General features: G+C 32.0%; 1 protein-coding gene across 1 annotated transcript; it reads right to left on the bottom strand.

Annotated features, from left to right (window-relative positions):
• Nucleotides 1-5,951: 5,951 nt before the first annotated feature.
• On the bottom strand, nucleotides 5,952-17,211 carry LOC130828727 (ABC transporter B family member 4-like). The gene is made up of 13 exons (XM_057694690.1): nucleotides 16,982-17,211; nucleotides 14,847-15,147; nucleotides 13,897-13,951; nucleotides 13,633-13,808; nucleotides 13,322-13,543; nucleotides 12,862-13,100; nucleotides 12,208-12,733; nucleotides 11,519-11,792; nucleotides 9,904-10,730; nucleotides 8,926-9,192; nucleotides 8,312-8,575; nucleotides 7,044-7,337; nucleotides 5,952-6,636 (listed from the first exon to the last, which is right to left on the bottom strand). Exons 2-13 carry the CDS (start codon nucleotides 15,081-15,083, stop codon nucleotides 6,283-6,285), a joined length of 3,735 nt encoding a protein of 1,244 aa, XP_057550673.1. The 5' UTR covers nucleotides 15,084-15,147; nucleotides 16,982-17,211; the 3' UTR covers nucleotides 5,952-6,282.
• Between the last annotated feature and the right edge of the window lie 9,671 nt (nucleotides 17,212-26,882).

Consider the following 26,882-nt stretch of genomic DNA (forward strand, 5'->3'; position numbering starts at 1 on the left):
GCATGACGTTTTGTTTCGATTGTGATAATAACACAATAATTACTCAATTAATTAAATAATTAATTAATTAACAAAAAAAAATAGGGGAAGGGGGATAGGCAGCCGGTTGTGAAGTGTAAGGGGAGGAGTTTTGTAACTCCTCTCATAAGTGTGAATTATGACACTTTAAGCCATCCCTTAATTTGCCTATTAATCCTTAAGCTTCAATTTGAATTCCTCACATTCTTAATCTTCTTAGTGAGAAAAAAAAATTCAGAAAATTTTCCCCTTGTTGTTCTTGGTTTCGGCACTCAAGAAGAAAAAAAAAATATTTTCTTTGCTCAATCCAATCTTCTAATCAAAGGGTAAGTTAAGTTGGGTTGTTAATTATAAATTTTTATTTATAAGAAATTTTTGTATGGGATTACATAATCTTTTTTTATGATGATATCCTATGACTTATTAGGAGGATTGAGTATTTTATATAAGTTTTCTTTAATAATCATTTGATAAAATTGGTTTGTAAAAAGGATTAAATCCTATTTCTATTATATAAAATTTTCCTTGATTTACATTCTTTAACAAAGTTTAAATTTGTTATAAGAATAAAGTCTATTCAAAGGTTAAAATGGATTTATTTTACGATTTATATTTCTCTAGCAAGATTTTAGTTTGTTAGAAGAAATTTTAAGTGTATGAATTAAGTAATGTAGGTATCCATGAGTTTATAAATCCTTTAACATAATTTGATTTGTTTAAAGGATTGTTCTTATATATATGTTTTGGTTCAAAAATGATGGTATATGATTCTCTACAAAATTTTAATTTGATAAGAGAATCAAGTATTTAATTTAATTATCATGGTTTATGAAATTTTAAGTGCTCTTGAAGGATCTTGTGGATGAGTATGTCTTAAGTTGCTAGCCTTATGTTTTGATGATGGTTTAGATTGTTGATGGGATTTTGTGTATTGTTAGATGTGTGGAAATATCAAGTGGTTCTGTGATAGGAGAATTGGTCTTGTTTGTTTTATTTAAGTAGAATGTAAATTCGGTTTCGGTTAGGTGTATCTTGGTTATGAGATTTAAAAAGGATTAAATAATTTAAATAAAAAAAATATAAAATATATAATTAAAGTAAAAGGAATTTTGGACAGCAGCTGCTGCCTCGGTAGTGGCGCCCCGATCCGAGTGTTGGGTGTGTTTCGTTGTAGTTTTATTTAACCGATGCGTTTTAAAACTCGTTAAAACGCTTAAAATAATTAAAAATAGTAATTGGATGCTAGAAATTATGAAATTTGGTACCCAAGGTAATTGATGCGTTCCGGACGCAGCGGTGAAGTCGGATTTTTAATTTGAACTTTCTAAACTGTCTGAAATGGCCATAAAAGTTTCTGGTCAGAATGTAAAATTTGGAACTATTGGGAGTTTGATGAAAACATTTGAAATTATCAAGTCTTAGTGATATCTTAATGGTATTGAGTGGATTAAATATTTAAACACGGTCTAATACATGATCGTTTTGTGTTATTTAGGACCTCGTTTCATAAGAGGGCGAAATTTTAATTGTGCTTGAACAACGTGTGTTTGCAGCGTTCAAAGGTACACGCTTAGACCATACTGTTTATATGGTTGTGCAAGTAATGTTGTTTTATTCCTAATCGAGGCATTGTAATCACATAAGGATTAGACACCTCAAATAATATGAAATAATTATGTGGAAATTGAGAATTTATGGTTAAGTTACCCAAAAGGGTTAACAAATGAATTGGAATACTATCAATTATTTTTCCCATGGCAGTTGTGGATCATTACGGTCACCATGGGGGTATGCATACTTTAGCCTTTGGCGACCCGAACAGGACGGGCAACGTCTTAGGTAGGTCGTAGGTGGTTGCCTTGGGATTAGCTCTCCCAAGTGTATTCCACCAAAACAAATTTGAAATATTACTTGTACGACCCGAACAGGACGGGCAACGTTACAAGGTTGGAAATATTGAATAAAGAATATGTATTAGAGCCTTTGCATGCTAGGATAAACACAATGCTTGTATTCAACCTGTTTAATATATGTATGAAGTCTCTGACGTGTATTGGTTGTTCTTTGGAACCTGCTACGTGTTATCATACGACGTGCAGCAGGTTAACTGCAGGAGGAGGCTAGAGTGAGGATTCAGCTTAGAACCCGTAACCATCAAATCTAGACATACTTTGTAATGAGTTGAAATAACTCAGTTTATGTAACGAAAGTTTATGACGTTTTTTTTTATCTCGTACAACTTTTAGTTAGTCTAGAGGCCGGTGGGCTCTCGAGTTGTATGTAAAGACTTCCGCTGACTTGTTTTATTTTGTTTGGCGTTGTTTTCTTTGTTGACCATATTTCTTTACCGTTGGAACGTTGACGATCCGAGTAAAGATGAATTTTCTTGTGTCCGTTTGTGAACCGGAATCATGTTTTCACATGATTTATCCGGGTCACTTTAACCGGGCCGTTACACTGCTATAACTTGTGAATTGAAATGGTTAAAAGGTCTATTGCTCAGTTTGGGTGTCCAACACCCGAAGGCCATAAAATTGTTCTGTGACAGTCAGTCTGCTTTATATATTGCTCGAAATCCAGTTTTTCACGAAATGACGAAACATATTGAAGTCGATTGTCACTTTGTTCGTGATGCAGTATCTACAGGTTTGATTGATCCTTTTTATGTGCCCACACATACACAGCTTGCTGATGACTTCACAAAAGCGCTTGGAAAGTCACAGTTTGATGATTTATTATCCAAGTTGGGCATCTTTTCTCCGGATGCTCCACCTTAAGGGGGTTGTTAAGGAAATTTTGAGGATATTAGGGAATATTATTTAGTTTCCTATTCCTAAGAGATTTACCATATATTTAGGCCTTGATTGTTATCATAATATCTTGATTGTAATCTAGAATATTTTCTTGTAACCTATATTAATCAATCAATGTAGCAATGAAAAGGCAACACAATTAAACCGAAAATCAATTCTAATAATATTACTTTGACAAGCATAACGACTATAAAACTAGCTCTGTCACTCATTCATCATCTTTTAAAATCACACCCCCTTCAAACATCCACCTTCTTCCATTATCTGTTTAAAAACCCACCCTCACCATCTCTCTCTCTCACTTACTATTACTCTCATCTTTGCTTGGAAATCTCCATCATTTTATGGGTTTACAAAACCCAAATGAGATCTGGGTTTTTTGATTGCTATGAAACTCATTTTGAACCAATTTGAGATCTGGATTTTGATTTAGAGTTATTTAGAATTTTTAAAGTTAATGTTTTGTTCTAAATCTGATATATTTAGAGTGTACAGTTATTGTTCACTTGGTTGGTGGTTGATTGTTCAGATTTACACTTGGTTTTGATTTATGGTAGATGATTAAAGCTACTGTTTTGTTGATGTATAATGATGTGATGGTGTAAATTGGTTCTTATTTGTTGGTATTTTCATTTTCTTTTCCTCTTTAAATCAGAACTAAAATAAAGGGTGAAATAGACTTTTAAAAATGTAGGTTTTTTCTTCTTAATTCCTGTGTCAAGAGAGATGTAGCAACAGAATCAAAGCAGAGGAAATATATGTTGTACTTATATAAAAATTTATATATGTTTTTCGATATGTATATAAGAATATATAATTGAATCAAATAAAGGAAAAATAAATTAAATTAATAATAAAATGGTACTTTTTCCGTTAAGTAACAATTTTTTATGATAAAAAAAAAAAATTTATTAATTGACTCTAATGTAAATATTTTTGTAAGTAAATTAAATTTTCTATTTATTTTGATTTAAAAAGACTTTGTTTTTAAAATTATTTATACACTCCCAAGTTACTTAATACTCCCTCCGTTTCTTTTCGTTCGTCTACTTTATTTCTTCACGTATTTCAACGCAAATTTTAAGCTTTGATATCTCATAGTACGCATAATAAAAACTTGTAAAAATTATATATTAAAATTTTTTGCATCAAGACGAATCTAACAAGATCCCACATTAATATATTTTGTATTGCATATATACCTCAAAAATCAAATTTAAATTTCTCTCTCATAAAGTGGAAAAACTTAAAGTGAACAAACAAAAAGAAACGGATGGAGTATTAACTAACTTGGGAGTGTATAAATAATTTTAAAAACAAAGTCTTTTTAAATCAAAATAAATAGAAATTTTGATTTACTTACAAAAATATTTACATTATACTCAATTAATAGAAAATTATTTTTTTTATCATAAAAAATTGTTACTTAATAAGATCTATTCAAATATTGATTACTCAATATTTTAATAATAACTTTAAACACATGATCATCAAACTTCATACACTCAAATTAGAAGTGTTAAATAATCATGAATTACATTTACGCATGAGTATTCATAAATGTTAAACTTTATAAAAACCGTAAATTACACGGTATTTTACTAGTAAGCCATAAAATTTAAAACTTTATAAAGACGGGCTCATATAAGAAATCTAAATTCTATATATTTAAAAAATACATTAATTACTTAATTTACTAAGTAATATGCTAGTTTTAGAAATTATAACCGTCCTTGTTATTTGTAATTTTTTTAATTAATAGGCTAGCCTTTTAATAAGGATCTCATCATAAAATCGTCTTGATCGAGAATATTAGTGTTTATGTGATGACTTTCAATTGTAGTTGTAAGGATCATATTCTTTGTTTTTCTGGTGTAAATATAAATAATATATCCATAAAATAAGTTGAATAATACCCATAACCCATTAATCATTAATGTAATTATTCAGTTTTAAAGTTCATATATTATGTTTTCGTTGCATAAAAACAACTTACTCTTATCACTACAACATGAGATTGAACAGAAGACCAATTGTATATAAAAACTAATTAATGCCAATTAATGAAAAATCATTTGTGTATTTAACTTAATTATTTCAAAAGGACTTTTTTTCGAGATGGACATCGCCAAATGTTCCAAAAATATCGCAAATTTCAAGGATATAATCAATGAGTATCAATACATCAATTTTTCGGTAAAGTAAATTTTATAAAGTTATAAATTATCTCAATTGATAAGCTATCATCTAGCTTATACATGGCAAGTCAGCAATCCAATACATATTTTTTACGTTTTATACATTTTTTATTTTTGATAATTTCATATTACTTGTTATATTTCTATTTTTAATAATAAAATAATCATATAAATGTCTACTTTACCCCTATTTTTATCCTACTCTATACCTCATTAACTTTTTTCTCTCTTCAATTAAGAATTAAAAATAAAGGGTATAATTGTAGTTTATAAGTTATGCCCGCCTTTTTTTAATTTCTGTGCCCATGCAAATGTAGCAACAAAAACATAACAGAGTAAGTATTTCTATTACATCAGAAGCAAGTCAAGGCAACAATCTGATCAGAACACAGGCAGTAGGCATACCAGAAGTATAGTCCACAACAGACCATGACTTAGCAGTAGTTAGTGGCTATACATGGGAGGTTCTCGCCATGTTCAACATGTTCGATCGCATAGGGCTTCACAAAGCTAGAAACCCCAATATTAAATTACATAGTATATGTTAAATGTTTAAAAAAACAAAATTGTTAGAAAAATATTATATTTTTAAAAATTGCATAGTACATTCAATTAATTTGTCAATTTTTTGCTCCGCCCCTATAACTGCATCAGCAGTTAGTAGTATTAGTAGCATCAGTCGCATCAGCATCGACCCTCATCAGATCACAAGAACTTAGCGACTAATTATACACATATTGTTCAAATCAGGAGCGTCGACTCAATGGTCAAGGACTACCTATCTATTCAGGATTCATATCAGAAGGTAAGTACAACTACTACTACCTTATTTAAAATTCCAAACATGTTGGTTTCTTAAGGTAAATATATATTTTTGAAAAGATATCATTAATAATTTTTTTGCACAACTTAAAATATTAAGTAATTCTCAAAAGTATGATGCACAATAAAACCAAAAATTCATTACAAAAACCACATATTTTGTACATAGAAGCAAATCCACCATAAAATCATCAGAGGAATTAACAAGTGAAATAATCATATTTGTGGAAAAAAGCTAAAGGGAAAATTTTGCACTCTCCAGAAACATGAACTTCCCTAACACACCCTAGTAATAATCCCATTATAAGAACACATTCTAATGAATTACCACAAGTAATGTACAAAAACTTTTCATTTTTGCGAAGTGCAGAAAAAAAAAACTCGCAATAAGTTAAGACAAAAAAAAGTTATTCTTTTGACATAGTTGGAAATTAAGATGATGAACTCATGTGAAGTGCGACCAATGAAGCATATGCCCCATCTTTAATTCGAATCAATGTTTCATGCTTGCCTTTCTCAGCAATGACACCTTTCTTTACAACAGCAATCACATCCGCGTTCTTGATAGTGGATAAACGATGAGCAACAACGACTGTAGTCCGATTCACCATGACTTGATCAAGTGCATCTTGCACAACTTTTTCGGATTCAGCATCAAGCGCGCTAGTAGCTTCATCTAATAGGAGCATTCTTGGGTCCTTTACTATGGCTCGGGCTATAGCAACCCTTTGCTTTTGTCCTCCTGACAATTGAACTCCTCGTTCTCCCACGATTGTATCGTAGCCCTACATTCAACATTACACATTTGACAAAAAAATCCATTAGACTAATGCATACATATTTTACATGCTTCAAAAGAACAACCAACAATAAGAACTGATCCCAAAATAAGAAAAAAGAGACAATTGAACTTGTCATTCCCTTACGTAGAGGTGTTCAAATTAGATCCGATAACCCGATATTCACCCGACCTTATAACCGAACCCGATTTGACCCGACTCAAAAATGAATTTACAAATTATGTAAAAAACCAATTTAGACACAAAATCTGATTTTAAACTGACCCGAAACACTTAACCTGAAATCAACCCGATGACTCAAATGAATACCTCTACACCTACGTTATCTATGATGCAAAATAAATTTAATGTTTACCCTATACACACAATACTTTCTCCTACGTCTTACGTACATGTTGCAAGCTAGATATGAAGCTGTGAGCATTTGCAAGCTCAGCAGCAGTTATGATTTCAGCCTCAGTTGCATTGCCACCTTTTCCATAAGCAATGTTTGCACGTATTGTGTCGTTAAATAGAACAGGTTCTTGGCTTACAAGACCCATTTGTTGTCGCAACCACTTCAACTGAAATTTCTGAATCTCAATTCCATCAAGTGTGATACAACCAGAGTCTGGATCATAAAATCTCTGTAACAACGAAATGACTGTTGATTTTCCGCTCCCACTTTCTCCGACAAGCGCCACAGTCTGATATCGAACATGAATGCAGAAAATTAAAACTTGTTTTGAATATTATACAAGAATTTATTGGCAAGATAACAACATGAGTGTTAGAGTATATAGTATATTATATTCTGGGGTCTCAATCATCAGCTTAAGCTTTTAGTTAAGTTGACTCCTTGACATGATATCAGAATCAAGTGTGACAAGAGGTCATGGGTTCAAATCTCAACCACCTCTCATTTAAAGTAAAATATTCAGTGCCAGGTATGTGTGGATGTTGATGATTGGTGACTCGAATAGAGTCTTGCTTGTGATTGAAGATGAAGTTAAGAAGAACGAGTGAAGATGTGGGTCAGAGGCTAGGCGACGACTCCTCGCTTTTAGAGTAGAGAAAGCGACGAGTCGTCGCTTTCTCACTAAAGTTGCATTTTTGGGTCAGAAACTTTGCCACGAGTCGTGACATTTTGGAGACAACTCGTCGCTTTTGATGGTTATACGTTTTGTCTTATTTTCACGTGGGTTTTGACGATTATTTGGGTTTTGTTGGAGCCTAAGTATCTTTTAGTTAGGTTTTAATATATATATATCTCCTTCTATTAGTGCTAGGGTTTCATGATTCACAAATTGAGAGAGATTACAAGAGAGCCATTATTATTTGTGAGTGTGATTATAATTTATCTTTTAAATTCTTTGCGATCATAGTGAAATTATTTGATCTCGGTGCCGGTGGACGTAGCTATCACATTGATAGTGAACCACGTTAAATCTCTTGTGTCATTTTCTTATTGTTTTGTTTGAATTTCTTTATTGTTCATCGATTCTTGCTTCCGCTGTCGCACAACAGTAGATCTGTGTCGCATTCACACTTCTATCCTAAAGGGCTCTCGTGTAAGAAGGCGTTGTAGAGTATATAACATATCCTGGGGCATTAACCATCAACTTTAGCTTTTAATTGAATTGGTTCTTTGACAATGAGCATCTACGAGTGCAGAAATTACCTTGCCAGAGTGAATCGTTAAGCATAGGTCTCGAAAAATCTGAATATCAGGTCTACTCGGATACTTGAAGCTTACATGTTGAAGCACGATTTCACCCTTTACATTATCCAATGTCATGCCAGACGCATCGCTCGAGTCAATCTTAGATTTACGATCAAGGATTGCAAATACAGAACTAGCCGCATTCTTAGACTTGCTACTATCAGTTACGAAAGAGCTTGATTGTGATATTCCTATTGCAGAGAAAGCCAATGCAAAGAATACCTGCAGGATCATTAACAATATACACAAGCAAAACTTTAGATAGCTCATATGATATAAAGCCTTACAATATTCATGTTTTTATATTGTGAATTTGTTAGGCCATGACAATTTGTCACATAATCACCCTGTGAGCCCACTTGTGTGAACACACCCACTGGGCACCCATGGCCACGGGTCATGAGCGTTGACTTGCTTACAACACATGAAGAGTTTCAATCTTTTCAAAACCATATGGCGTTAGGAGGATTATCCATTAAGTATTATATATAAGTCTACAATCCATTATATTAGCGATGTGGAATCTTCGTCACATTTAAAGTATTTCCAACAGGATCAGTATAAGTACTTGCCTTAAAAACGTCACCAAATGTTGTCTTCTCGTGAGCAACAAGCTGAGCTCCAGCATAGAAACTTCCAGCATATACACAAAAAAGCAAAGCAAAGGACATACCAAAACCTACACCACTAACCACTCCTTGTTTTACACCAGCTTGAATAGGAGCTTCACATTTCTTTTCATATAGTTGCATCACCTTGTCTTCGGCACAAAATGAAGCAACGGTTCTTATGCTAGCAACTGCGTCATTAGCTACTTGACTAGCCTCTTCATACTTCTTCTGCAAAAGTTCAAATTGAAAAAAAATACATGTCTTTATGTCTTGGAATTCTTAAAAGCAATGTTTTGTTTACATGGTTTTTGTTGAGATCAACTAAGCTTTCCTTATCAAAGTTGATTAACCTTTATGATGAAAATTGGTCAATCACCTTACTTTTGATACCATGTCAAATCAGTAACTCAGTCAAAAGCTTAAGTTGATGGTTAAAGCTTAATAGTATGATATATACAATATCAAGGTTTACAAAACTATTTCATTTGATAACATAAACTGGGCTTCGTTATTTGAGGAGTCTAATTTTTTTTGATATATTTAATTTTTATTTATTGCTATAATATTTTTACATAGATAAAAAGTGAAAATATAATAAATAATAATGCTTTCCATAATCGATAGTCATTTATTATCTTGTTAATGATTAATTATTTGTTTTTGAGTTATTGATTGGTTGATATAAATATTTTTTTTCCTTGATAATCATTGTGTTTATAACTAAGTAATGAATTTTAATATATTGTATTCTCTAGGCTAATAGGTTAATTGAGCATATTAGTGTTTTGTCTAATTGATAAAGTTACTAGTTTATCAATTGATACTTAAAAAAGAAATAATATTCGTATTTTAAGAATTTGGGCCCCAAAAATGTTTAAGACACCTTGTATATAATTCGTATATATTAAATGGTGAAGAACTTAAAAAAAGAGAAATTACCTTAGCATCTGCACTAAACCCTGTCAAAAACTTCACTTGAACATAACCATTTAACCCTATAAACGGTATCAACCCAAGAATAATCAATGCTAATATCCAATTAGCAGTAAAAGCAATCACCAAACCAGCAACAGCAGTAGCAATATTTTGAGCAGTCAAACCAAGCGTATCTCCAACCAAAGCACGTACAATCGATGCATCAGCAGATAGCCTTGCGCCAATCGCACCACTAGAATGATCAGGCTCATCAAACCAACCAACCTCCATATAAATAGCTTTCTCGAAACACATTGATCTAATACGTTGTATCAACTTACACCCAGCAACGGCAAAAAAAAAGAATTGAAGAGGTTGTGTCACAAATGATGCTATACCAATGATTAAGAACATTAAAGCCCAAAATTTTGAATCCTTTTTTAGTATATGGGGTGGTTGGTAAAACATTTTTATAGCACTAGAAAATATTATACTGACAATTGGGAATATTAGACCATTTGCACAAGCAGATAATGATCCTAGAAGAAGTGAGGGAATTTCTGGTTTGTTTAGGGCTGCAAGACGCCAAATTGAAACCTCCGGTTTTTCTTGAGATGGTAATTCATCCGTTGGGTTACCTTTGGGTTCTGCCAGTGTGAAAGAATGTCGACTGCTACTTATTCTACCTGACGAGCCATGACTTAGTGATCGCACGGACGATTTTCTTAGACTAGAGTGTCGTGAAATCTCGCTAGTGTCCTCGATTTGTTCAGATTCTTTTCGGATTTCTTGTAGTTTTATGAGCTGAGTGTAGGCTCCTTCTGGATCTTTTAATAGTTCAGTGTGAGAACCTGGTTTGTGTGCACAAAAGGAAGGGAAGTTATGAATTTCATCTTTGATAATAAACTTGTGCTTACAATAAAATGGTGTTGGATTATGGGTAACATGATTCCTTTTCACGGTTCTATTACCCCAATGATTAGCAGTACTAAACAAAAGTCATGGGAATAATTTATAGTGTAAATTTTTATTAAAAAAGTTTCATGTTATTTAAATGGTGATAAAAACTTTGATCGCAAATAAGTTTTATTGTTTACAAACTTTTATTATTATCTAATATCACATCTTTCGATGGTAATACATTGCAATGAATTTTATGAAGAAAAAGATGATTAAAGTTGGACAAGCACGTCCATCAAGGTAGCCAAGAGATTTTTTTAACCAAAGTTACACTAATTTTCTATCCTATTTACCATCGTTTATTACCGCCTACCAAACGGGCCGTAAGTGGTTTCAATCAAGGAGGATTTAGGGGTCGGATGTACGTAACCTTATCCTTGTTAGTAAAAAACAAAGAGTTCGATTTGAGTTGAATAATTTGCAGGTCAAATAACAACCCGAAATAACATTTTCCCCCATGAAATTTCAGGGTTATGCCTTGATATATTTGGCTTTTTGGGTGGTGGAAAATGTACCGATTATATTCACAAATACTTCCTTTGGTTTTTGTTAATTTTGCTACAGAAAGTGACATTTCCCCTCGTAAGATGCAAGTAATATAAACCAGAGAAAGTATGCTTCAATAAAAAGCTGATTTCAGATCATTTAGGGAACGGGGAGCATCATATTACAAGATTACCTTTCTCAACCACCTTTCCTTGATGAATGACTGCTATCAAATCGGCATTCCTCACAGTACTTAATCGATGAGCAACAATGACAGTTGTTCGGTTTACCATTATTCTGTCTAATGCTTCTTGCACAATCTTCTCGGATTCTGCATCAAGCGCACTTGTAGCTTCATCGAGAAGTAAAATCCGCGGATTTTTTAAAATTGCTCTCGCGATGGCCACCCTTTGCTTCTGTCCTCCAGATAGTTGAGTTCCATGCTCACCAACTAAGGTATCTAACCCCTGAAGTGAATTGAACAACAAGACTTAAAACTTCATTAGTTTCGAACTTTTTTTAGGAATTGTAGAGAGGGGTGTAACGGGTCAGGTCGGGTCGGGTCAAATTTTAAAAAGACATGATCGAGGGGGTCATGTCAAATTTAAATGGTCAAGACGGGTCGATGCCCGTTTAAACCCAACCCACTTTGACCCATTTTTTAAAAGTTCATATAATATTTTTTTATACTACTTTGGCGTTGGGTTGACCCACCTATTATTTATCTCGCAACCAATTCCTATAATTATCCGACCTTGCCCGATTCGATATTGAACCGACCCTCCATGACTCGTTAAAATATGCCCAGACCCTTGACCCCTTAGGTCGACCCGCCCCGTTTACACTTCTAATCGAGATTAATATATAGACGTATCATCAAACCTGAGGTAATTTATCGATGAACTTAGCAGCATTTGCGAGCTCTGCTGCTGCTTTAATCTCTTCAAGTGTAGCATCATCCTTCCCATATGCAATATTTTCTTTTATTGATGAAGCAAATAACACAGGTTCTTGACTTACTAGGCCAATTTTTTGCCTGATCCATCTCAGCTGAAATTCTTTAAGGTTGATCCCATCGATTAGCACTAGTCCGGCTTGTGGATCATAAAACCTCTCGATAAGGCTGATCACTGTCGATTTCCCGCTCCCACTTTGTCCGACCAATGCTGCGGTTGTGCCACTTGAGATACAAAGAGAAAATTCTCGAAAAATTTGTTCTTCTGGTCTGCTCGGGTAACTAAAAAAAACATCCTTTAACTCGATATCTCCGTGAATATCATCTAATACTTTTCCATTCGGGTCGTAAGGATCAATATCCGATTTTCTATTGATGGTCTCAAACATCTTGTAGGCCGCGGCTTGGCCCGCGGCAAATGCACTAAACGAGGGTGATGCCTGCCCTAGTGACCTGCATCAATTGGGAAAAACGTCAATTAGTTTCTCCGACAAACAACATTTCATTATCCCAATGCCATTAAGTAGCTCCTAGTAACCTATATCAATTAAAGAAGAATAAGTTGAAAGGTATTGACTTACATGGATCCAAACACGACAGAAAAAAGGACGATTAAGACAGTACCCCCGGTGTAATTTTTCTCAAGAATCAACCTTGATCCATACCATATGGCTAAACCATAACTAGCAAAGATAACGAGTGTAAATACACCCATCCCCGCCCCTGAAGCCACTCCTTCAAGTACACCTGATTTATAGGCACTTGCAATCTCTTTTTTGTAGTTAGCAATCGCTTGCTTTTCTCCGGTAAATGATACCACCTGAAATAAAGAACACCCAAGCTTGTAAACAAATAATGAAACACATACGCAACATCTCTATTCGAAGTTATCCCAAAAGTACGTGACCTATCTGTTAGAGTATATAACATATCTTGAGGCCTCAAGCATCAGTTTAAGCTTTTGGTTAAACTGGTTCCTTGACACTATCATTGAAGGCTAGAAAGAGTTCTAAACGTGTAAAAATCGAGAGTTGCACTCACAGTTCTAATTGAACCGATTGTTTGTTCTACAACAATAGCCGCCTTAGCATAAGCAGCTTGGCCTCGTGTTGCCATCTTCGATAAGGTAATGGTCATGAGAGCACCCGCAATCAATAGAAGGGGTATGGAGGATAACATAACAAGAGTAAGAAGCCACCCTTTGGTAAACGCAATCACAAAACCGGCAACGAATGTCGCTCCCATTTGTTGACACTTCCCAACCTATCATGATTCGGAAAATAACGTATAAACATTGGAAAAGGGAAAATGTCGATGATTACGAAGAGTACAGTTAGAGTAAATCACGATACCTTTTCACCTATAGCATCTTGTATGAGAACGGTATCACCAGACATCCTTCCAACGACTTCTCCAGTATTTGTTTCTTTGTCGAAAAAGGAGATATCTTGTCGGAGAATAGTTTTGAGGTACAAGTTCCTGATTCTTGCAGCCTGTCGTTCTCCTGTGACCATCCAACAAGCCACCTCTGCCATAGTAAAAGAACAGTTATGTGCATTTTTCACTAGCTACCAACTAGGTAACAATACAGTTCCTTCTAGGATCAATATGCTTACGAAGAAAAGCAGCAACGGCTACTCCTATAGCCAAGTAGACGAATTTCAGACACACCTGCATCATTAAGTCGTGATTCTAGCAGCTTAGCATCTTTGAGAAGAGTATATAAACGATGAAATAATACACTCAAAGGTACATTAAGAAGGAAGATAAATGTGGATTTCATGAAGTACATTGATGATTGACATATAGTAGTACACTGAGGAATTCAATTTATGATCGTTTTTTTGTCAAGAAACCAACTCAAATATAAACTTAAGCATATAGCTGAAATTTTGGTATATGTTATATACTCTATCATGTCCCTTCAAATGAGAGTCGTTAGGAGTAGAAGTGTGGATACAACACAGGCTATTCTCGTACCAAACGCAAAATATTCGAAATAGGGTGAGTGAGATTCAAACCCGTAAGGCCATAACCTTTTTTTTTATTTTTGCTATGATACCAAACCAAAAAAAATCAACTCAATAAAAAGCTCAAACTTTTAATTGAATCCCAGGATATCTCCACCACTTGTGAATTTGTCAACATTTCTATTTTGGTACGTCCCTCACTTTGCAACAACTCTATTTTAGGTAATATCTCCACCACTTTTTAAATTATTATCCATACATACTCTCTCATTTTCCCTCACCTTCAATCATATCCACATAATATAATTATCCTCACTGTTTTCTTAATAAGTGTGCAATAGTAGTTGTTGCAAACTCTGGGGGTATTATTCACTCTATAACCAAAAGCAGTGTTATATGATTCACCTTGCAAATCGTAAATCAAAAAAAGTGAATTATGATTGGTTTTGGGCTATTCTTAGGCAAATTTAAGCGAATTAGCTAGCAAATCATGTTACACTGACCAAAAGTGTCGGTTAATGATTAAAACTTCATGATATGATATATATTCTATCATAATACTATCTATAAATACTAGACTTTGCCATAAAACATACCTTAGATACAACATGAACGATGTGTTCAGGGCTTTGATTTTGTCCAAAAGCATCAACCAAATCACCAAAAACAATGATCATGAGGGGCATACTAACACCATTACCAATAGCAGCAATAGAGCCAATGGTCATCAACAACTTGTCAGTAGAATCAGCAAAGGAAAACAGCTTGTAAAATGGAACTTTCTTAACAGTAGCCTTCTCCTCATCTTTAGCAGCCTGTTGATTTTGTTCCATGGCATTACAGTTTGAAGCTGTTTCCTATAAACCAAGTCGAATCGGAGCTCACCACGTAGTCACCCTACAACATTCCAATAAACATATCATCACCATCATACCCGGTGCATTCCGCTCATAGAAACTATGATCAGGTTTTGGTGAATAAACATACATATATACAATGTTATAGCACTAGCTTTATAGCATATACAGTATATACCCATTTGTAATGTATACTCTATTCTAGTTTTTGATGAGCATTTTATTAGAAATACTTTATATGTATCCCACATCACTTAAAATATTGGATTACGTTGTAAACTTTCATATAATGCTTGGTGGGTAATCCTCTTAATCTATATGGTTTTGGGGAAAAGTAAACCTCATTACGTGTGTATGCTAGTCAACGTTCAATACCTATAGGTTTGTAAGTCTGAGCCCACAGTGCTTTGTAATTGATTGGTATGTCCACACGAGTGGGCCCATAGACTGATTATGTGAAGAATTGTCAAGGCCTAACATATTCACCTTGCAATGTCAAAATTGGCAACAACTTTTTCTTCATTGCTTATACTACTCCAGCTTATCCTCCCAATGATCATTTAGTATCAGTCACATATACAAACATTTAGCACTTCCTAGGACCGGAACAAAAATATACAATAAATTTAGTATGTAATGAGCATTCAGCCATTCTCCCTTGCTGTATAAGTTGGAGAAGAGGTGTATTGATAACACTTATGCCCCTATAAAAGACTTTCACATTGACCACTACTTTTGTTCTGTTTCTAACTAGCCATCTAGTTTAGGACAATAAAAAAATCATCAAAAAATTATCGACAATTTTAAGGAATGAACTCAGCCAAAAACTTAAGCCGATGGTTGATGACCCTGTTTATGTTATACATTCTAACACGGCCTTTCACATACGAGTCCTTTGGGTTAGATGAGTAAATGCAACACAAGTCATTCCTTATACCTCGCGCTGTACATTCCAATTTATATGAGAGGTTGTTGAAATTTGAACTCGTAATCTCTTGTTACACCGGCTTCTAATACCATATAAAAAAAATTAACTCAACCAAAAGTTTAAGGTATGATTAAGACCCCTAAATATGTTATAAACTCTAACAGTAAACATCATATAAATAAAAATAAAAACTAAAATCAATTAGGACTTTCACCTAGAAAAATCATTTTTTTTTACCCTCTGACATCCCCTTAAGTATTGCTTATAAATTTCTCTAGCCTACGAATAAAAAAAAATTCTAGTTTAAAACCAGAGATCTACAAAAGCTTGGCCCATATTTATAAGGACACAACAAGTCAGACTACACATTCATCAAAAGTCCGTGGCACTTGGCTCCTCCACTTCAACAGCATACCAGAAAAAGTACCCAAAACAAGACTAAAGCTGCTGATTTACAAATCTTACTGCCTAAAAGACAAAACAACTATAAGCTAAGGTTGATCTATTTATAAAGTACAGTATTAAATACAAACAAGGTAAGCCTAGTACACTCACACTCTAAATCTCAATCTAGGTAAATCACCCGTTATTTGTTAACTTAATAAATTACCTTTACGTAGCATCATTAGATAGGAGAGGAATTTTAAAATTTAATTTTATTTTTTATATTTTATTTGTCTTTCTATAATTATTTACAAATTACCGTTATTGATTATAAATTCTACTTACAGGGATTTAATGCACTAGTACTAATTAGAAAGGTTATGTGTACAATCAATCTAACAAAAACATCCTTTAAAAAAAAGTTCAATCTAACAAAAGCATGTATAAAGTAAACATAAATCATAGGAAAATGTTGTATTTTTGGAAAGTGCTTGTAGTAGAAGCTTCATTTTCAATGAAAAAAAAGGAAAGAATGATAATCAAACAATACAAGCAGACTTACCTAAAATAGAAAAGGCTTATTTTCCCTTTATCAGACTTGTAGATTCATCCTGTAAATTGTACTTCTATGTAAATGAGTTTAAAAATGGAAGCGAAGGATCTTAAATCTAAAATCTTGAATGGCGGGATGATAGGATATTAGAGTAATTAATACTGTTTCTCCTTTAAAAATATTGAAAATAATAGTGAGTGCGGTTTTTCAACTATCAACTCTAAACCCAAAAAACAGATGTACTCTTTTTACACTTTTCAATAATATATACTACTCCCTCCGTTCCTATTTGTTCTTCTTATTTGGGTATTTCACAAAAATTAAGAAAAAGAGAATCTTTGATGGTAGTGGGTATTATTTTAATTATATAATAGTGAGAAGTAATGATTGTATTGGAAGTATGAGGTTGTAGTGGGTATTATTTTAATTAAATAGTAGTGTGAAGTAATGATTGTATTGGAAATATGAGAGAGAAAATAATTATAAATAAAAGAAAATAGGTACATTAAAAGAAAAAAGGGATTTTAAGGGGTAAAAGTGAGATAAAAACTTTGTAAAAATAGAAAGTATTCTAAAGTGGAAGAACTTTTGAAACTACCCGTTATAGTAATGTGGAAGATCAAAAAGGAACGGAGGGAGTACTTCATAATCCAATATATTTTAATCAAATACTTTCTCCGTTCTAAAATATTCACGTTTGATTGTGAGATATTGTATGGGAAAATATCACTATCAGTAACAATTAATAAGTATAATGAAATAGAAATCGTATTTATTTGTTTATTTCATTTTAATCAATCACTCTCAATTTATACATTATTTTCAGTTAAGTTACAATATAATCGGGTGAATTTTTAAGTTGTTTAATTTTCAATATAAATTTATTAATTAAATTTTTTATATTTTTAATCGAGCAAAATTAACAATATTAAGAATTTAAATAGGGCATCATAAATTCATCTAGATTTATTTGAAAAACATTTTAAAATCTCAAGGTCCACCGCTTTCATGAGAATCAATTGCAAATATTTCTATGGAAGTTATGCACGGTTATATAAAATAAAATGGTTTACATTTTATTATTAAATTATTGCTTGTAAACTAGTTTCCACCAAAATGAGTAGTACATCTTGACTATAGTTTTTAAAAAGATTTTAGTCGGCTATATTTGATTTCTTTGTTTTTTTATTGTCTTTTAAGCTAACTAGATTAATAAATTAATTAAAAATATATATGGTAAAATTATAAAGTATATTGGTTATTTAATAGAGAGAAAATGGGTCAAAAACCTAAAGCCTAATTAAAAACGTTAATCAATTGTTAAAACTCTTACATAGACGAGTGATTTGCCTAATTGGGGTTGAAACATAAAAATTTTTAACTTTGGTGTTCTTTAAAACTTAATTTCCAAAATAGTGTTCATATAATAAAATAGTTTTACTAAGCCACATTTTTTTGGTTTGGTAATTCCAAACCTACAAGAGGATAAAATTGTTTTGTAAAGCAAATATATGTGTTAAACAAACTTAAAAAATCCCACATACAAAAGAGTAAAATATCCAAAAAAAGTACTTCAACATACAACCAAAAATCTCAATCAAGTCCAAAAGTCAAAATTAATAAAGATGTTTGTCGAAGATGGCGTATCCTTGTAATCTGTTATTACCATCATCCTTGTGATCTATCATAGATAATCAAGTGAGTTTTCAATGTAAAAAATAATACATTGAATATTGTAATACATATATACCTCAAATTAATGTCTGTGGTGCGTGGTTTTCGTCGGTTTTTTCAAATCCACCGTCGTCAGTCTTACAGAGGTTTAGTTTAGGGATTTGAAAAAATTAATAGGCTTGTTATAGGAATTGAAATTAATTTAGTCTTGTTGCTTGGGAGAGAATTAATAGGTTTGAAACTTCCCAAACCATAATTAAATAGATTTAATTAATTTTTTTCTTAATAAACACTAGTTTGGGAAATAAATTTTGGTGAGCCCCAATTTGAGAATTTTTTTATTTTTCAACACTACTTAGGCAAATCACTCTGCATAGACTTGGTTTACACTATTTTAGTGTGGATCTATCTAATAATATCAAGTATTTTTCAATGAATGTACTTGACTATACTTGTTAAGTAAATATACTTACGATTTTAATGTCTTTTAAGATTGGTTTTCACCGATAACTATATAAAATTTTCACGATTAAGCAAACTAGTTTTTCATTTTGACTTAAAAAAAGACTAACATTATTATCATCGTTATTATTATATCCGGTGTATGCCGCTTATAGGGTATAAAAGACTAACCATACAACTAACTATTTTTGCAACTAAAAGCTACTCTTATTATTACAGTAGAGACCCCGAGATTAAGGGAGACAAAGATAAAAATAGATTTTAATCGTTGTGAAGTTAATGAAAAACTTACAAATAACAAAGTTTAAAGAAAGAGAAAATAATGTGTCTTTGATCCAAGGTATTAGCTCATAAGGCATAGCTTCAATTTATTTTGAGTTAAAAGTACTAATTATTTTTTTTAAAGGAAGTACTAATTAAATTTAGTTTGTATTTATTGAATTTAGAAAGAGAAAATAATGTGTTATGTCTTAATGCCTTTTTTTTTTAATATATTTTATTGAATTATAAAGTATGTCAAAAAAATAAAAGATATAAGTGAAATTTAATTATAAGATCTTATTTGAAAAAGACAATATTTACTTTAAATGAGACAAGTTTTTATATGAAAAATGGAATTGAGAATGTAATTGAGTTAACACTTTTTATTTTGTTATAGAGAATATGTAATTGAGTTTTACCATTTGACATAAAAAATTTAAAGATAGTTTGACAATTTTCCCATAATTCAACAGGCTCTTAAAATACTCACTTGACCTAATCGAATTGCATACTTTTACTTGTAAATGCAATCAGCAATTTAATTAATTGAAATGGAGGACAATTCAAAAAAAAAAAAAATTGAAATGGAGGACTAGAGTTGCATATATTTTCTCAATAAAATAATGTGGATGTGTGTTAATTAGCCTTTGGTCGATTCTGTTAGCAATAGTTGTATTTTTATAGTTTATTTATTAATGACATACTAGTATTTGACAAAATTTGTTATTAATTTTTGGCTATTTAATGTTGAAAAAATGGCATTAAGTAAAAAAAAAGTATCAAAATACGTATAGCAATATTTTTTAGGGAAATTGTTAATAATAAGTTAATATTTGCTTAATCCGCTGAAAATAAACTCACATATTACTCCATTTACTTGTAAATAAATTCACATATTAGATATATTTGTTAAATATAAATCCACTTATTGTTTATAATCATTTTCAAGCTTTTTTATAAGTTAAGAATTATGAATAAACAATAGTTGAGTTTATTTTAGCAATTATATTGAATAAGTGGGTTTATTTAAAAATAAATAATAAATGAGTTTATTTTCAACGTATCCAGTTAATGTTAATTTATTTTTAACAATTTTTTCTATTTTGAATTGACCTAAAAATCATTCATCTAATAAGTCTTTTAACTATTTGATATAAAACATAAAAGGACTTTAATTCCAAAATAAAAAGGAAAAATATATAAATGACGGAGAGAATGACGTAAAAACAATTTCCGTAAATATTAATATAATCGTCATTACGACAGAACTAAGTTCATTGCCATTTCGGATCTTCTGGAAAGTAAAATAATAATATAATAACAATAAGATAATTAGTAAGTATTAAATCATAGAAATAAAAAAAATAAATGTAACCACATCATTCAAGAATGAACACGTTTGACCCGACTCTACAGATCAGAAAAACAAAGTAAAAAATAGCATACGAGATTGTTTCATAGCGAGACGAACTTATATATTTAACCTATTTTATTAATTTATTATTTTCAATTTATAAGTGATTAACAATAAATATTTTCTCTAGTTTTTACTAATTGTTACAGATAGTGATATTTCTTCTCATAAAATATCATTATCTATAGTAACTAATAAAAACCAGATAAAATATATATAGATTTCTCTATAAAAATGACCGCATCGATCGTAAAACCACGTCAATTAAAAAATTGCGATAAAAAAATAAAAAGTATATGAATCTGGGAGAATGGACATTAATGAAGCATCCCCTAGCTCTACGTGAGCAGTTGTAAATCCACTTTGGCTTATTCTTTTGTCAAATACTTTTTCTCCAAGAAAAGCATAAAAAACAACTATATGAATTTATTATTGTTTGTATTGAATGGAAGAATATGTTGGGGCTGATGTTATTTTTTTAACTATTTATAATTAATAGTATTTCATGATTATGACCATTTATGGTGGTAGAGTTTGTTGATTCAGATCATCGAGTTGATTTGATTTCGGATTAGGTGTTTTCAGTTGATTTAAAATTGGATTTTGTGTTCACATTGATTTTTTTCATGATTTTAAACTCATTTTGAAGTCAGGTCAATGTTGAGTTCTATTATAGGTCGGTTAAATGTCGAATCATCGAGTCTGTTATTTATATATGAAGGTATATTTGACATCAACCTGACGAATATACCAATAATAGTTTAGATGGTTAACAGTTTAATCAAATTATTAAAAGTATCGTTACAATTTACACCATCTTGTTGAGAGTTGTCATCGGTCATCAATCTTTGCGGTTCTCAAAACATCCATCACATTTATAAGTTGATCAAATAATTCATCATAATCAATGTATTTGATAAAGTTATAAGGTTAAAATAAATTTATAGGGAACAAAATATATATATATATATAGTATATAATTGTTAAACATTGTTACATATGATGGACATGGAACAACACCCACAACCTTTTTGATAAGAAGCAACAAGTCCATCTTACTTGGTTGTTTTTCGCTTTGAGCAAGGTTTTATCGAGAGTGCGAGGAAAATGAGAGGGGGTAATGGAAGTTTTTTTTTTTAATTACATGGCTAGCTAAAGAAATGAAAAGGTTGTATGAAAATTAAATTTAGAAACTTACTTGAAAATATAATATTTGTTTTCAATCGAGGTTAATAGGTTGTTTCAGTCTTTGAGAGTTTGAAAACTCCCTAGTGCATAAGTTGTTGTTTGGTGAGTATGTAAAGGAACACGGGATTAATTGGATCAATAGGGGTGAGCGGCTTCGGCCTAAATTGACATTGTATGTGTATGGGCATCAATACGAGATTTGGGTTCGGAGGTTACTGTTTGCACCATCGAAGGATGGGCTCAGCTAGGGGCGGATCTTTATTGAGGTTCAAAGGAGTTTGGTCCTTTTGAAAATTTTTTGGTCGTTTTATAAAAGTAAAATATTGAATAACTATTATATGGAGTAATAATTAAAAATTGTGGCTTTATTCATTATTGTTTGCACTATTAAAGGATGTATGGACTTAATTACTAACAGACTTTTATTAAGGTTCAAAGGAGTTTGGTTCTCATAAAATTATTATTATTATTTGGATGATCATATAAAAAAGCAAAATATTAGAAATATAATTATTGTTCTTAGTAATAAATGTTTTATGTTCCTATGAGTTTACATCATATGATTCAAATATATTTTTTGAGTCATATGATGGTAATTTAATGAGATACATAAAGTGTAAATTAAGGCATAGATAGTATTTATTTTCTATCCACTCAAAACAGTATATATGACTAAGTACATACTAAAGCAACATAATCAAACACTTGTATAGTTGTATACTTGTATCCTCTAAATATAAAAAGAGAGGAAGGGCTAAATACTACTAGTGAAAAAAACCTCATTTGCTGGGGTTTTTTGGCCATAATATGCTGCGGTTTTGACTCCAAGCATTAGTGATAGCAGCAGATGGCCTATTATAAATGCTGCGGTTTAAAACCGCAGCATATAGTGCAAGACTATATGCTGCGGGCCTCCCTAAAACCGTAGTATATAGTTTTGCACTATATGCTGCTGTTTTATGGAAGCCCGCAGCATATATATATATATATATATATATATATATATATATATATATATATATATATATATATATATATATATATATATATTTGCTTTTTTCGTTTAATACTAATAAATAATCCAATAATATACAATGTAAACAATGATTAATCCAATAATTCCAATGATAATCACCAATAATCTCTTTGTAAACTCTCGATCGTATATATAATAATATGTACATATACAAATTAAAGTCCTAAATCTAACTAATTACATTATTTACCAAGAACAAAAATTAGCAAGATACACGGGAATCTTGTCTTTCAATTGGCGCATTTCTCCATCTCTCAAAGGGCGTGTTTCCCTTGGAATGTCGTATAAAACCTATAATATAATATTAAATTAAATGATACATAAACATTATTAGATTTTACCAATAGTAAATATATAATATTATAATTTAAGAACGTAACAAATACTTACGGCATCAATATTTTCGACTCCAACCTCCTTCACGGATTTTAGGATATCGTCCATGTATTTGAGAGTATAGTAGCCGCAATCAACGGTATTATCAGCTTGTCGAAAGCACTAAGAGAAAATAGATGTTAGTGCCATAAAAGCTTAAAAACCCATAAAATCGCAACTTAGCACGTAATTTCTAGCATATGACTATTATTTTCAATTCTAAATACTTCAATGCAATAATATATACCAAATAGTGTTGTGTGCCAAGTTTCGTGCAAAACAAACCAAGTTTTAGCTACTTTATGCGCGAAAGTCCAAAAAAAACTTAAAAACCTATAAAATCGCAACTTAGCACGTAATTTCTAGCATAAGACTATTATTTTCAATTCTAAACACTTCAACACAATAATATACACCAAATAGTGTTGTGTGCCAAGTTTCGTGCAAAACAAACTAAGTTTGGCTACTTTATGCGCGAAAGTCCAAAAAAAGCTTAAAAACTCATAAAATCGCAACTTAGCACGTAATTTCTAGCATATGACTATTATTTTCAATTCTAACCACTTCAACACAATAATATATACCAATTACTATTGTGTGCCAAGTTTCGTGCAAAACAAACCAAATTTGAGCTACTTTATGCGCGAAAGTCCAAAAAAAGCTTAAAAACCCATAAAATCGAATAGCGTTGGGTACCTTTACTGCTGTCCATTTCGGAAATGTGGCTCTGGATATAGATCTCATTTCTCCACGCACTTTCTTCATTGTGCTGAAACGCATGGGAAAAGTATAACTATATATAGCTCTGGATACCACAATACCTTAGCCGGGGGCCCTTTAGCTTCCCGAGCCTCTTTACGCTTGTAGCGTAATAATCCACACCTAGGACACTCTTCTAAGTTCTCGTTTTCATTCCGATACAACACACAATCATTCGGACACGCATGAATCTTCTGGTACACTAAGCCGAAAGGACACAAGAGCTTTTTGGCATAATATGTCGACTTTGGAAGTTCATTTCCCTCAGGAAGCATCTCACCTAACGCTTCTAATAACATTGTGAAACTAGCGTCACTCCAATTGAACTTTGACTTAATGTTGAAAATTGTCAACACTGCTGTTAGTTTGGTGAACTTTGTACATCCAGGGTACAAAGGCTTTTGAGAAGCCTCTGTCAACAAGTCAAAAACAATAGGACGTTTTCCTAACTCATCCTCGACTCCCTCCATCATCTCATCAACAAGATCCGCATCCGCATCCTCATCGACATTCTCTTCATCTGTCTCATACCCATCAACATGATCTACTACATCCTCATTGACATCAGCCACATTATTGACGTCCTCAACAACACTTTTCTCTTTGTAAACTCCCTCCTCACCATGCCAAACCCAAACATGATATTGAGGCCTAAACCCACGTCGAAGTATGTGCTCCCTAAGGATATCAACACTATCTACCTTTGATACATTGCCACAAGTGACACATGGGCAATAAAAACCAACTCCCCCCGTCCTAACTTGATGTTCAACCGCAATACTACAAAATTCTAAATATGCCATCAATAAATTCTAACGATTTAATGCTTCCATACATCCAAGAACGATCTTTTATCATCCTAATTAGTGTGATTAATTAATTCAAAATAAAATTAATATACAACTTTTAACATATATAATTAACCCAAATTAACCCTATATAACCTAAAACATATTTTAATGGCAAAACATATATAACAAAAAAAGGCCATTTTCTTTAATCAAATACACATAAATCAAAATAATAAGAAACTAATAATATACAACTACATACATAAGTAAATTATTCACATTCAAATATACAACTACATATATACATAAGTAAATTATTCACATTCAATCTACCCTAAAAATCCTAATTAATTAAAATTATTCTTGAAGCTATTAAATCACAATGAAGCTATTCTTGAAGAACTTAAACAAAGATTGAGAAATTTATACCTTGAAGAAGAAAAAACTTAGCCCTTATTTCATGGGTTTTTGAAGGAAAAGCAACAATAGTGAGTTGAAGAACTTAAACAAAGATGGAGAAGGATAATGGTGTGCTCTACAATTGGGTATAGTAACCTACAATGAAAAACAAAAAAAAATAGTATAATTTGAAGAATTAAGCCCTAAAATACTATAAAAACTTGAAGAACTAAAGGTTGAAGAAACAAAAGAGAGAAATTATACCTTAAAAGAACTTAAATGGTGAAGAACTAATGCAAGAACTTGAAGAAACGAAAATTGCAATGCCTTAGTCGTGCTTGGGTTAAATTTCGTGGGTTTAATGTCGTGGGTAAGAAAAATATTGTAGCTTGAAGAAGAAAATGAGGGATTATGAACAAATTTTGTGTGTTTGAAGAAAATTGAAGCTTAGCTTGAAGAAGAAGAAGAAGGGGGTCGATGAAACAGTCGTGCGTAGTACAGTAGGTTTGAAGAGGGTTTATGAATGAGAACATAAGGTTTTGTAAAAGGAACGTTAAAAAGACGCGTTTTAATAACGGTTATTTGCTGCGGGTAAAACAAAACCGCAGTATAAAAGAAATTAATTGCTGTGAGCTCAAATAAATCGCGGCATATAAGGGCTTATATGCTGCGGGCATTAGGTGAACCGCAGCATTTGTATTATATATTTTTTTTCCTTTTTTTTTTGCTATTTAATGCTACGTCTAAGGAAAACCGCAGCAAATGACACGCAGTAGATACGTTTTTTTCCACTAGTGTACTGTTCATGGTGAACAGTTAACTTTTTTTCCTTTACATCTTCCTTCTGCGCTTTCCATTTTCATTTCCATTTATTCGGTTCTTAATACAGTCAGAGAAGAAGAAGAGGAGAAAAATGGAATTTCGGTGCATCTAGATCATTTTCGATTTTCAGGGCTTGATCTGTGAGTTCCTTTCACTTTTTTGTTGTTTTGGTAATTGATTTTTTCGCTATAAAACCTAATTTCGACTTTGCTTCCTAATTTGTTCTTTAGAGATTTTTAAGAAATTTTAATTTTAGGTTCAAGATAAAAGACATACTAAAACTGTAGGGACAAAATATGGTGAAAACCATTACTGACAAACAGAATCGATTATGTTGAATTAGAAGAACAAAATAAAAGGACAAAACTGAAGAATACCTGATTCCACGGGGCAGGAGATAATCTTGGAAACAGAAGGGATTAGATCTTCTAGATTTACACGTATTCCCTAGAGTGACGACCCTTAATGATATCATTCTTAATTCTCTTGATAATGGGATGGCTGGAGAAAAAGAAATAATTATAACCTAGGGACCATAACTGCTATATATATAATAACTTGTGACTGACATTCGGCCCATTATAGAACCCAATTATAAAACGAGTTTCTACACATTTAAGACCCACAACCTATTGATACATTTAAACCCAAACTCTTTAACCTTAATTAAATCTCTTTAATTAGAACATATAAATATTAATTATAATAACATTTACAGCCCAACCTAGA

Source organism: Amaranthus tricolor, chromosome 1, assembly GCF_026212465.1.
Source record: "Amaranthus tricolor cultivar Red isolate AtriRed21 chromosome 1, ASM2621246v1, whole genome shotgun sequence".
NCBI lineage: Eukaryota > Viridiplantae > Streptophyta > Magnoliopsida > Caryophyllales > Amaranthaceae > Amaranthus > Amaranthus tricolor.